General features: G+C 38.0%; 1 protein-coding gene across 1 annotated transcript in view; it reads right to left on the bottom strand.

The window, feature by feature from the left end:
- Positions 1-12841, bottom strand: part of LOC140934121 (disintegrin and metalloproteinase domain-containing protein 12-like) — a 41775-nt gene that overhangs the window by 22236 nt on the left and 6698 nt on the right. The window contains exons 5-12 of the mRNA XM_073383803.1: positions 8999-9081; positions 7797-7860; positions 6590-6638; positions 6077-6138; positions 5398-5463; positions 2931-3002; positions 1774-1943; positions 878-959 (exon numbers count right to left, since the gene is read on the bottom strand). Coding sequence (XP_073239904.1) covers positions 878-959; positions 1774-1943; positions 2931-3002; positions 5398-5463; positions 6077-6138; positions 6590-6638; positions 7797-7860; positions 8999-9081 — 648 coding nt within the window. The remainder of the gene's footprint in view (positions 1-877; positions 960-1773; positions 1944-2930; positions 3003-5397; positions 5464-6076; positions 6139-6589; positions 6639-7796; positions 7861-8998; positions 9082-12841) is intronic.

The raw sequence follows: 12841 nt of genomic DNA, 5'->3' as shown, positions 1-12841 counted from the left end.
AGAAGAACAAGGTTAAATGGAAAGAACAAAAGAAATTACAATACCGCGCATGCATTCAACGCATAATTAGGAACTAAAGGATACCACAGCGAAAATGGTATTTGCGCTCTTTCAACCCTTAATGTAGTTGTCACATCTCGCTAAATTTGGCAAATCAAGACGACCTCAGCTCTCCTAAGGAACCGTATCCAGATTGTAAAGAGAGAAAGAAAACTTTGTCGTCGAGTGTTTACCATCCTCAATAAAACGTGAAATTGGTCGTAGTCGTACAGGTAAAGAAATTTACCACATGCGCAAAGTCTGATGCACGGGCAGAGCTCCTCCTTTGCTCATTTAACCCAAAGCCTTTTTAACGTTCTTTTTTTTTAACTCACGTTGATCAGCTAATACATTGCAAATATTTAAGGAACGGTGCCATGTAGAGGTTGTAGGGACCTTAAGATCCGAGGACCGGGACGGCGGCAAAAACGTCACTTAAAAAGTGAATTGGCCTTCTTTCAATCTTCAGCGCCATTGTCAAACGTAGACAAACTTTCCTAGAGTTGAATTCTAAGGAAAATATTCAGGTTCAGAGAGAGAAAAAAAATTTAATCGCCGCTTGCTTACATCCTCAATAATACGTGAAATTAGGCATTTTTACGTCGTGGTCGTGCAGTTTTTACGCTATCGTTGCCGTCGGATCTTAAGATCTCTACCCTCCAACACCGAGGTCCTTAGTGTCGTCAAGCAACGAGCCCCTGAGGGGAGGGGAGGAGCGTTGAGTGGCGACAAAGAGTACGGCTGCGTAGGAGACTGGTGCAGAGATGAGTAAATTTCAACTCTTTGAGGATTCTCCAAGCGAGCGTTTGTGACCACTTTATACGCACTATACGTGTACCTTAACAATCCCGCCCGACCTTCTCCCACACATAGCCGACACTGAAGCTTTACCAACTGTTATACCTGTAAAAGAACGATGTCTGAAAGAAAAGAGCAACAAAAAAATCAAACTATAAATAAACAGACGTTGAACAAAGCTATGGTTCCGTACTTGATTTTCAACCAAGCAATAAGCCCGCCACGAGGGTGGTCAATACAAACAACTATGCAGCAGCTGCTCTCTTTGGTGCGCATGCTCCCTAAACTAGGGAGCACTTAAACAGGTCTACAGTTCTGCTGTTGTACCCTACTTGCTCAGTTAAGCATTCCAGGCGTTTAGGGCCTAAAGTTTATTCGGGTCCGTTCTTTGATTAATCAACGGTTTTCACTCAATGCCTCTGACAACCACGTATCTTGCCCTTATACCTAAAGCTTATTACACTGTACAGTACAACGGGGCGCTAAAGAGACGTCCCGACTTTAGGCAAAATGCGGCGGTATTATTTGCAACACCACCACAAAAACTGCAGTGTATTTGAGCCATGGCGGTTAATCAAGGAGTTACTATCTCTGCAATTGACTTTTCTTGTGTACTTATATCGACCATGTGCTATTTAACAATTATTCCTCGAGCCCGAATGGGCTCTGAGTCAATAGCCCATGAGGCCGAATATTGACTCAGAGGAATAATTGTTTTATAAAAATCCAACAAGTTTGTCAAAAATATCGAGACAAAACAACTTAAAGCAAGACTTTAATCTTTTTTTGCCGCCAAAAATCCGGCGCTTTTCGCTAGTGGTGGGCTATAACATATAGCCTAGTAGTAGCTCAACCAACCAGAACGCAGCATTGATAATAGACCACTAGTTGGATTTTTCTAATTCGGTAAATACAGTCATATTTTTCACTACTTACACCAGAAGCATTGCATTGTCATGCTTGAATTTCTTATAAAGGACGTCGTTCCTGTAAACCATGAAATTGTCCAAACACTTGTCCGAGTTCTCATCAACAACAATTTGATCACCATCGGTCCAAACCTTAACCATCGTCAAAACAATGCGAATATTAAGAGGACGAAAAAGCTGAAAGGGAATAACATAAACACGTTTTGAAAATATGTTTACGGTCAAGTCGTCCAACAGTCATCTTGTATGAAGTTATGTCGCTCGAAACCAGAGATAAGGTGTCACGAAATTCACTGATCCAAATTAGGAAATTACAAAATGCCCGTTAAATTAGGAGAAACATAAAAATAACCGCTGAAAACTTTAGAGAAAGGTTAAAATAACATAACAGAAACAAAAGATGCCACGGATGGGCAAAACTGAAGAAGATTGAAACGGATTGAAATTTGGGTTTTTGAAAACTGTTCAGCCTAACAGTTTTTCAAAGTTGATCCCTGCTGCTTGCAACTTCAAATATAATGCTCAGGAGACATATTTGCTTGTCTCGGGTCTCTGCTTTCGTCCTTTACTCGCAGTTTCTTTGCTTACTTTAAGTTCCATAGCGATTGAGGGCGAGTAATTGGCAAAATTAAACAAAATGAACTGGACTGCCGTGACACAGCCACTTTGACTCAAAATTTCGGGCGACATAACTTCGGGTAAGATGACTTTCGAGATGACTTGACCGGTTACCGTTTTGGTTGATGCCTGACCAAACAACGCTTTACTTTTGACTTTTCCTCGTACGCCGGCGTCTCTCCCACTGAGAAGTATTAAAGCGTACATCCGCACATCCACGATCCACGATGCCTACCCAATCGCCTTTCGGTTTGCTGATTCTTTAGACCGCACCGTTTTAACGAAAGAAATGGATCCGGCCAGAAGGTGGCGGGTCTCTTCTCACAAAAACACTGCAATCTGGATTTTCATTTTCCAAAGCAGACTTAGGCCTTTTCACGCTTTTGTAGTCGTACAACAACGGCTAAGCAATGTACAAAAAAGCATGATGCACGTGCAGAGATGCTGTTTTGCTAATCTAAACCTACTGCCTTTTTGCCGTTCTCGTTTCCGTCTCCGTCGTCGTTTCTTAAGCTCCCTAAAGACTACACTCACTATCATACTTACAGAGTCCACAATATTGGCTATACTCCTTGACCGATGTTCCACTGAAGTCTTGTTCTTACTCAAATGCACATACTAATGAAACAGAAAATTATACTATGTAACGAGAACAACCACATTTATTTAGTCTGATTGTGTCAGTCATATCACGTTTTCTGCAGGGTTGACGGGGCAAACTAAGTAAAACTGTAACTGTAGGGATCTGCCTAACGTAGAAACATCACTGAATGTAAGAAGCAACGCCCTGGGTGCCAGAAACCTTTTATGTACGTGTTACGCGGGTAATCTATTAGAGGACGGGTAGCTTGCAAACTAAACTGAACCCAGGGTTGTCGGAACAGCAACAAGAACATTTATTCCAAAATGAACGTAGTTTCCGCGAAGTAAAACTCCACAACAGCACGTAACTCGTTAAACTTACACGGCCTCCGCCAACTTCAATTAACTTGATAAACTTACACGGCCTCCGCCAACTTGAATAAACACTGCTTTCGTCACACTTGACTAAACACGACTAACGTCGAACTCTCCTCACTTGTGAAAACTAGTTAAACCTTAACTCGGGCTCGCCTACTTATATATGTTTACAATAAGATTCTAGAACTTTCCAAATAGTCTAATTATAGAAAGATTACAAAATATACCGCTTTAGGAACGCTTACGCAAGATCCTAAAATAAACAAACTACGAACTCTCGCGAAGCTTCTAGAAAGTCACGCTAGTCACGCAATACAATTTTTCATAACAGTACGGTTTCCAGTATCGCTCAAGTCACAAGCGCGGTTTCGTCTCTAGCCTGAGATCATGCCCTCTCCCTATTATCCCTTTATGTCTCTCACGGGAAGAGGGCATGATACATTTGTTTGTCGGATCACATGTAAAAAAGCCAGAATCTGGACTTTTTTCTGATTGGATGGGAAACAATACGGATGATTTGCGCCGTTCCGATTGGCCAAAATGCCGCCATCCGTTAGTTGTTGTTGATTTCAGTCTGCATTTTTGCTTGCGTAATGAGCAGTGAATACGCACGCGAGTTCGTTATGAAATTTCTGCCGACTGAGTTTTCTTGAATTTGAAGGATGCCTAAATAGAAATTTCATCCATTGAAATATTTTCCATCTCATCGTATACTTAAAATTCACCGATCATTTGAATGCAATTTGATACCGGCTACAAGTTACAGAAGCGACAAACGGGTTCACTTTTCAAATAATTCATGAATGGAATCTTGACCTGGTTTGACTGTAATTCGTCCTTCACAAACCTGCGAATTATTCTGAGCGATCTTCGTTTTCACAACACCTTTCAGGTGCTTTAGCCTAATTTTTTTTCCCACTGCTTTCGGTACAGTACGAAGTCAACGAGCTTTAACCAGTAAAGTCTTTATTATTTGTAGCTGTTAAAAAGGTACGGCAGCTCCAGCTAGCAGTATTTCATCACAAAAACAACACATTTAAATTTTTTTTTTTAGGAAGCGCCATCTGAACATGGACATAATTTTAAAAAAATTTTCTGTTCCCTAGCTAAAATTGATTTCAAAAGAGACATTATTCGCGCCAAATTTGATTCCCTTATGGTAAACGCTTATTGGCTAATAACATGACAGGTCAAGCAGACGTTAGATTATGTAAATTAGGGGGCGGTTGACGGCTTGTTAAATAAATGTATCAGGCGTTATTTTTTTCCCCTCGAGCCAAAGAAGCAAAGAAGCAAAAAATAAAAAAAATAACGCCTGATCTCAGGTTATTTCGTCTCTAGTGGCTTTAGCCTGCGAAGCGCAGACACATTTCCGGTCGTCGCTTCTCTCGGAGGGAGAGAAGCGACGACCGGAAATGCGTCTGCGCTTCGCAGGCTATAGTGGCTTCGGCCTTTGACCGGAATCCTGTCGACATGCGGCCTACACCAAAGGAAGTCGACACACGCGAGAAAAAACCTCTGGTAGCCAGGGTAAAGAAGCAATCGACAATGTCAAAATATATACATGTATATATAATGTCTTTGATTATCGGGCTGTCCGAAGGAAGTCGCTCCTTGTAGGTTCAGTATCAATTGCTGAAATCTTGTAAACTACAGATAAATGGACTGGCTCTGAATATACTAGATAGAGTTTTTCAAACTTCGCAAATAATATTTTATCGGGATAAGTTGAAAAATCAACAGATCTGGGGCCGGTTTCTCGAAAGTCCCGATACCTTTTCGGGCCCAGAAAGCTATTTTGTGTTTTTTATGTTTGCATTCAAGATCAAAGTTTTAATAATTTTGAAAATAATACAATGGAACTATCAGTTCCGAAGTAAAATTGACTGGTTTGTGGGCCAGGAACTGTGCAACTATTCAACAGGTTTTGAGTTTTAAAGTTTAATTTGCCTTCGGGCCCGAAAAGTTTCCGGGTCTTTGGAGAAACGAGCCCTTGGTCTTTGAGTAATAAGCACATAAAATATCGCAGTTTGCTCCCTGCCACATGACTCACCTGGCTGTTATCATTGACTATGACCAACTCCACAAACTTTGTTTCACTTTGCACGCTTCTACGAGTCTAAAAGAAAGAAACGCAACCTATATTCTGATTGATCCTTTTATTGTACAAAAACATTAGTTACTACGCTAGTGACTGATTGTACAACAGTATAAACCCCAGAGTTAGAACCTGCATTTTGCCAAGTTAGCCTAAACAGTTTCTGATCATATAATGGCAATTAGCACAGATTTCGGCTATTAAGGTTTCTAAATAGGTTCTTATTTTCTGACGGAAAAAAATACATTGTAGGTTAGAGTATTAAGTGGTATTCAGCTTATTCCTTATATAAAATCTGCATAGAAATACACTGTGTTGGAGAGATAAGGCACATACGTCTCCAAAAGGGATCCTGAATTGAGCTGATCCTAAGTGTACATAATTTTGTTTATAGATTTTAGAGAATTAGAACCTGTTTCAAATTTTAGGCTGAACAGGTTCTTGTATAAATGGGGCATACATGTAACTGGCAAATAAATTTTAGCCTAACAGATTCTTAAATAGACTTGCTATAAGTTGACCTCACGAGTTTCTTAGCCACATTTTTCTTTTTGCAGAAAAAATGAAAACAGTATGCAAAAGTATTGTTATAAAACAGAGAGGCTCTTAGCCCTTTATCTGGCATTGCACTCACCCTATGCTTTCCATGAGCAGTAAGCTGATCCACAAAAGTTTCAGAACTAGCACTTTCAACTCCTGTAGCAAATAATATAATGTTCAATACACAAGACTGAAAAGAAATAGGTAACAATATGTACAATACTTTCAAAAGTTGGTTCTGACCAAATGAAAACCAAGAAATCTACAACCCTGGTCAAAAAGTGTTTAAAATTTTTCACTTTCTCAACCACAGAACAGCTATTCCGCAGATTTGGTACCACTATGGCCCCTCCCCTCACCCCAGGCTGGTCAGTGTTGTTCAGGCGGGGTCAGAAATGATCCAGCTAGACTTCAACATTGTTTTTTTGGGGGAAAGGGGAGTATTTGTAGTTGCCAAGTACTTTCAAGAGCTTTATCTTGAAACTAAACATGGCAACATCCATTTTTCTTAACATTTTTGTCCAAGTTTGTGACTGTTTAAAAAAATAATAATACTAATATGATAATAATATTATTATTATTAATAATAAAAACAAATTTGACGCACCACATCTCTTCTTTTCCTGCATCATATCCCTTGCTCTGTACATAACATGCTGTGGATAAGAGTCACCAAAATTCAATAAACATGAAATAATTTACGCCATTATCCTACTTCACTTGAGGACTCTAAAAGTTATTGGAACTGAAATAAAGGTCCACACACATTTTTTTCCCAAGAAATATGTGAGCACAAAGTGTGAGCAACCACACCCCAGCCTTACAGTAATGGTCAATAAATCCCCTACACATTATTTTTATACAAATGCTCAATGATCTCTAAAGAGGAAATAAAAGGTCTGCGAACAGGCTACAAATGAACTATAGATGTATGGAAAAGTGATTATACTAGTTAGAAGACTTAACAGTTATACCATAATGAATAAACTGAAGTACAGGAAGGAAGTGCTGACGAAGACAGAGCCAATATCTGACAAATGAACAGAGAAATGTTGAGGCATGAAAAGGAGAAATGTGTGTGAAGAACAATGGATTGTTAAATGGCATTTCTTGTTCAATTTTGTTCTCCTATGATTTACTCATCACAATTAGATGGTATCTCGCTTTCAACCGACAGTCCAGCCAGGCGGAAGTTCTACCCCAAGGTCCAACCCCTTACCCTTTCATATACCACTTCTGATGAGAAAAGGTATCCCTTTAATATACCTTCCATTGAAAAATTGGTGCCCCTTTCTCATATCTACTAACAGTAAGTCTTTTTTCAATAATCATAATATGTAGCATTTAATAAATTAAAATTATACAGCTATAGGGTGTGTCTGTTGGAAATATTTAAAATTAAGGCCTTTAAATATTCAAGTGGCAGATTTCTCTACCCTTTCACAGAGTCATGAAGTTCCTACCGTTTCATATTTCTGAAACCTGAAAAGCTCCCCATAAGGCAATCACAGGGAGTATCCTAGCCTGCAAGCAGGCTCTCTGGTCAGGGCAAAAAGGGAAGAGAGCTTGCACATGTCAGGAATCCTTGAAACCTGACTGCAAGCTCTCCCTCTTTTTCGGCCCACTGACAGAGTGCCCCTGAGATCTTGCTCACAGGCTAGGAGTACCCCTCCCCCAAGAAGAGTCCAGTGCTGTGTTTTTCCCATATAGATGCCTTTCGTTAATGAGCATAAACTTTAAAAGGGAAAACAAAAACTGAACCAAAGATCAATGAAATTGACGTGATATTCATGGTTGAATTGTGTGACATTTACCTTATCTGTGTTGTTGGGAAGTGGATGGACATAATACGTCTCATTACCATCATAAATCATCCCACTGAAATGCGAAACAGTAAAGTACAGTTCAAAATCGACCCTTATGCCCAGTTAAAAATTGAACTTTTGAAATAAAGAGCCTAATCCCTCAACTAAGTACAAGAAGAAATTGACGTTTGAACCATTTAAGTCCCACATATCTAATTTGGGTCAAGTCCCATGAATTAAGATTGCCGGGCCCACATGGGAATTTTGACTGTGGAAAGACTTGGCATTTCAAACGCTGATCTTCTCATGTACCAAACCTAATGCATAAATTATTATAATTTATTTTCACTGGTAAACATTGTAGACCAGAACAGTACATCATGAAAAATATGAGTTGAGTCCCACTTATTAAGTTCAACCTCTGAATCAACCGTCAAACTAGTACTGTTGGGTATACCTAAATAGGTGTTACTTTTGGTACATGAAAAGGTTGATGTTTGGTCTGACCCTTAGGTTTAAGACGAAATGTAGCCTACACGCAAGTCCTTAGGCTGGCTACATGGATTTAATATTACCTTTTTCATAAAAAAAATACACTCAACGACAGTCAATTTCCTCTGAATTTCCTGCATAGATTTCCTGTAATTTTACCCTCAGTATGTCAATAACTTGAACTTCCCACTTATTTGAAGTAATTTTTGTTACCCTTCAGATCATTTCTATATAATTTTACCCTCGATAACTTGAACCATGTTTTGAGCATGGGGCAAAATTAAGTTTCAAAAAAAGTGTATTGCAGTCTGAAACATTGAATTTGCTTCAAAGAAACCATATATTCTTTGTCTTTACTTTTTTGTCAGTCCAGTTCAAAATACAGTGTCATGGGTCCCTTTATGTTAATCAAGCTAATATTAATTTTTATGGTCAAGGTTAACTGCCTTACCAGTCATCACCACAATTAAATGGGATTATTTTGAAAACCATTTTTTTGTGTTATTTCTAGTTATTTGCTACAAGCTCTCGATAACTCGAACTTTTTTTGACTTCCTTGAAGGTTCAAGTTATCGGGAGTCAACTGCATTGAAATGTTCCAGATATTATTATGTTTTGAAACTTTAACAACCAGGGCAATTCTTAGTGATTGGAGATGACTAGTAGGATTATGTTTTCACTGGCAAATGAAAAAAAAAATTGTAACTAAAACCACTTACTCAATTCCTTGACATGTACTAATTGCAACAACTGAATGCTGACATCCTTGAACTGTTCCTTGATAGTAGCAATGGCCTTTTTTCTACAAGAGACAATTACATTTTATCACTTGAAGAGTTTTTTAAACAATATTCTTTGCCTGAAACCAGCTATCTGACAACAAGATGACCTTAACGTCCTTTATGCCAAGCCATACAGAGGGGAAAACTCCACTATCCTTTGCTACAGTGAACATAGATACAGGTATTTGTTTGAGCTGCTGTTAAATCAATACAGTGGATCGAACCCTATAAGTATGGTCACCTATGTATGGCTGTTTTGCTGGGCCGTATTACCAAGGTGGCCATAAGGCGGAGTTCCACTTTAGTTGTTTGAAGATGTTTGGTCTAAAATAGTGCGTTAGTTGTATAAAATCTTCTGACTGATCTGTATACATTTCCTTACAGAATTAGTTGGGAGAATTTAATAGATAAAAGATCAAAGCATTTTTCTTTTGGTGATCATTTTATTAATTCTCATAACCTTTACTCTTGATTCTGTAGATTGAAAATGTCAGAAGGAAATTGATGTTTATCATCTTTGGACTTAAAGGCCGGTTAGTTACCAACAGTGAACCAAGAAAACAAAACCATGAAATGGCAAACCAACTGTCACATTACCCAAAAAAACGCCATCTAAATAATAAAAACTGAAAATATGGACCATGGACATGCACAATGTACACATAACATTGGTCTTCTTGGCTATTGTTTGTCAAAAAAAGTCACGTAAAAAGTACTAAGTGGAAATTAGATGGTAAACAGTTTTATTCATTCACCATGTTTTTACATGAATTGATTTTAATTTTTCCTTAGAATTTATTTTTGTTGAAATAAGGCTTAAAATAAACATCCAATTTAATTTTATTCTGTAGACTCAGGATCCAGATGAAGTTTATACTCAGGTATAATAGCAATAGAGAGGTGTCAGGCCCAATAATATTATTGCGCCTGACACCTCTCCTTGTATCTCAAATTTCAAAGAATTATTGTTTGAAATTTGTGATACAAGGATTTTTGGGGGTGGCAAGAAATTTATTTGCAGCCACACTTTTTTGGGGTCAACAGACTTTATGGTGTTTGACAAAAAGCACAACCCATTTTCTCATTTTTATAGACCATGTTTATATTTTTATTTTTATTTGATTTTTCATGCAGCAAACAAAAGGATATTTCTTTGGCATGGAAACTCTGAGCTGTTGGACCTTTTGGACCTGGTTTCAGCCTAATAGGGCTTTTTTGGTATTAATGGCCTCATCCTTTCACCTCCCTGTCACTATTATACACAAGTACCCACGCCCACCAACCCCAAGCTTAGGATATTTATAAATGGAAAGGAATGCGAATGTAATAATCAATAATAGCTGAATTCAATAATATTGCTGTATTATTCATTCAAAATATTTCGAAGTTTTTAACATCCTTGACTCAGTCGTAAACTTTCTTCCAAACATTCGCCTGTTTCTCAGCACAGTCTTAGATGAAACACATATTTTTCCCTGACAGTTTTAGTAGGTCATTCACCATAACGTCTTCAGATAGCCATGAATCTTTATGCTGTTTTGTTGAATTCACTGAAGCCAAAACAGTTAGGTTTTCTGTACCACTAATTGGAAACAACGTTTCAATTTTATGTTGGGCAATAACTTATTGAATTGATGGCATAATATTACCCACATCTTCCAAAGTAAGTACTGGCTGGCTATGAAAAATTATAGCCGGGGAATTTGAGCCAATCAGAAACATACAAGTATTTTGAATGAATAATAATGTGTGTCATTTATTTTTTTAAAAAAAGCTATTTAAAGAAAAACGTCCAATTAAAGTAAATGCTTTTGTTATCACAGTAACTTTGTTTCACATTAATTACCAGCATATTACTATATATAGTAATATTGTAACAATAATGTGACCGTTCTATTACACCTACATGATCCAGTGTTTAAAATATCGTGTGGGTATAATTAAAGGAAATTTCCATCAGAAATTAAATCATAAATGTTGTCAATATTACATCCTTCGTCTATACTTGAGATGTAAATAGGGAGGGAAAAATTACCTTGGAAAAATACAAAACCTGTCTTCCGTTGAGAGGAAGTAGTGGCCCAAAAGTGTCATGGCAATTTCAGTTTTACTCACAGCAATTTCAATTTGTTCACGGCAATTTCAATTAGCTCACGGCAATTTCAATTTTACTCACGGCAATTTCAATTTGCTCACAGCAATTTCAATTTGTTCATGGCAATTTCAATTTGCTCACGGCAATTTCAATTTACCCACGGCAATTTCAATTTGCTCACGGCAATTTCAATTTACCCATGGCAATTTCAATTTGCTCACGGCAATTTTAATTACGGCAATTTCAATTTTACACACAGCGATTTCAATATACTCACGGCAATTTCACAATTTTACTCAAGGCAATTTTAATTTTTTCAAGGCAACGCTCACGCCATTTTTCCCTTCTCTCACCACCTGTCAGCTACGGCGGCCGAGAGTGGCCACGCACCAAAAGTCAAAACGCAAAATCAAAAGTGGATAGTTAAAGTCGATCTTCAAAGAGAAAAGTGAAAATCACAATCAAAGGTCGAACTAGGTTACGAACTAGCAGAACTGGGGGGTATTTACATGAGACGAGAACATTAAACTCAGACTGGTATGAGTTCGTATCGATCGCCATACATTTCTTTTCATGCGTTTACCGACCTAAAAATAAACTCAGACCGGTCTGACTTCATCTCGGTCGCTGACCCGACATGAGTTACTTTCGTGCCGGTCTGAGACCGTACCGTTCTCATATAAAACAAAAAACAAATCTCAGACCGGGTCCATAAATAGCATGTTTTTTCGTATGGCTCCACCATTTTTGCTTTTTCTTAGCAAAAATAGGAGCACTGCTACCAATAACATCAGTAAACAAGACTTAGAAGTAGCTTCAATGCTTGGATTAATGTGAGGGATTGAACCATTTTGAGATGCTGTGCAGTAAATATTAACAGGCCACCAGGTGAGTGTTTGATAAAGCTTATAATTTTCTGGGACCAGTAAACTCTTCTGTTATCTACTCACTGTCTACTGGCATAAGTGTTCGTGAATCGATTTTCGATTTTTGATTTTCACTTTTCACTTTGAAGATCAACTTTAAATATCGACTTTTGATTTTGCGTTTTGACGTGGTGAGCGAAGCGAAAAATGCTGTGAGCGTTATTTGCCGTTAAAAAATTGAAATTGCCATGAGTAAATTGAAATTGCCGAGAGCAAATTGAAATTGCCGTGAACAAGTTGAAATTGCCGTGAGTAAATTGAAATTGCCGTGAGCAAACTGAAATTGTCGGAACAAGTTGAAATTGCCGTGAGTAAATTGAAATTGCCGTGAGCAAATTGAAATTGCCGTGAACAAATTGAAATTGCCGTGAGTATAATTGAAATTGCCGTGAGTATAATTGAAATTGCCTTGAACAAATTGAAATTGCCGTGACAATTTTGGGCCACCGTATAAAGCACGATGCCAGCTAATACGTCATGTCTGTCAGAAACTAGATACAGTATCTATAGATCCTTCATTATTATTTTTAACCTAAAAAGGTTCGTGAAATATGGCACCACCAAAACTAGATTGAATGTCACAAAGGGAGATTCCCTCTCTAGGCTTCGAAATATAAGAACATCATGAAGACAAAGAGGGAGTAAAATTGGATATGAAGATCAAGCCAGATAATATGCGTCCAAAGAGAATAAAATCTGTAGCTATAGTTAAAAAAGTGGCAACTTTTGCAATAGCAGTAACACGATCTATTTTTATTG

Source organism: Porites lutea, chromosome 4 (genome assembly GCF_958299795.1).
Source record: "Porites lutea chromosome 4, jaPorLute2.1, whole genome shotgun sequence".
NCBI classification, from domain to species: Eukaryota; Metazoa; Cnidaria; class Anthozoa; order Scleractinia; family Poritidae; genus Porites; species Porites lutea.
This window is presented reverse-complemented; position numbering and strand designations above follow the sequence as displayed.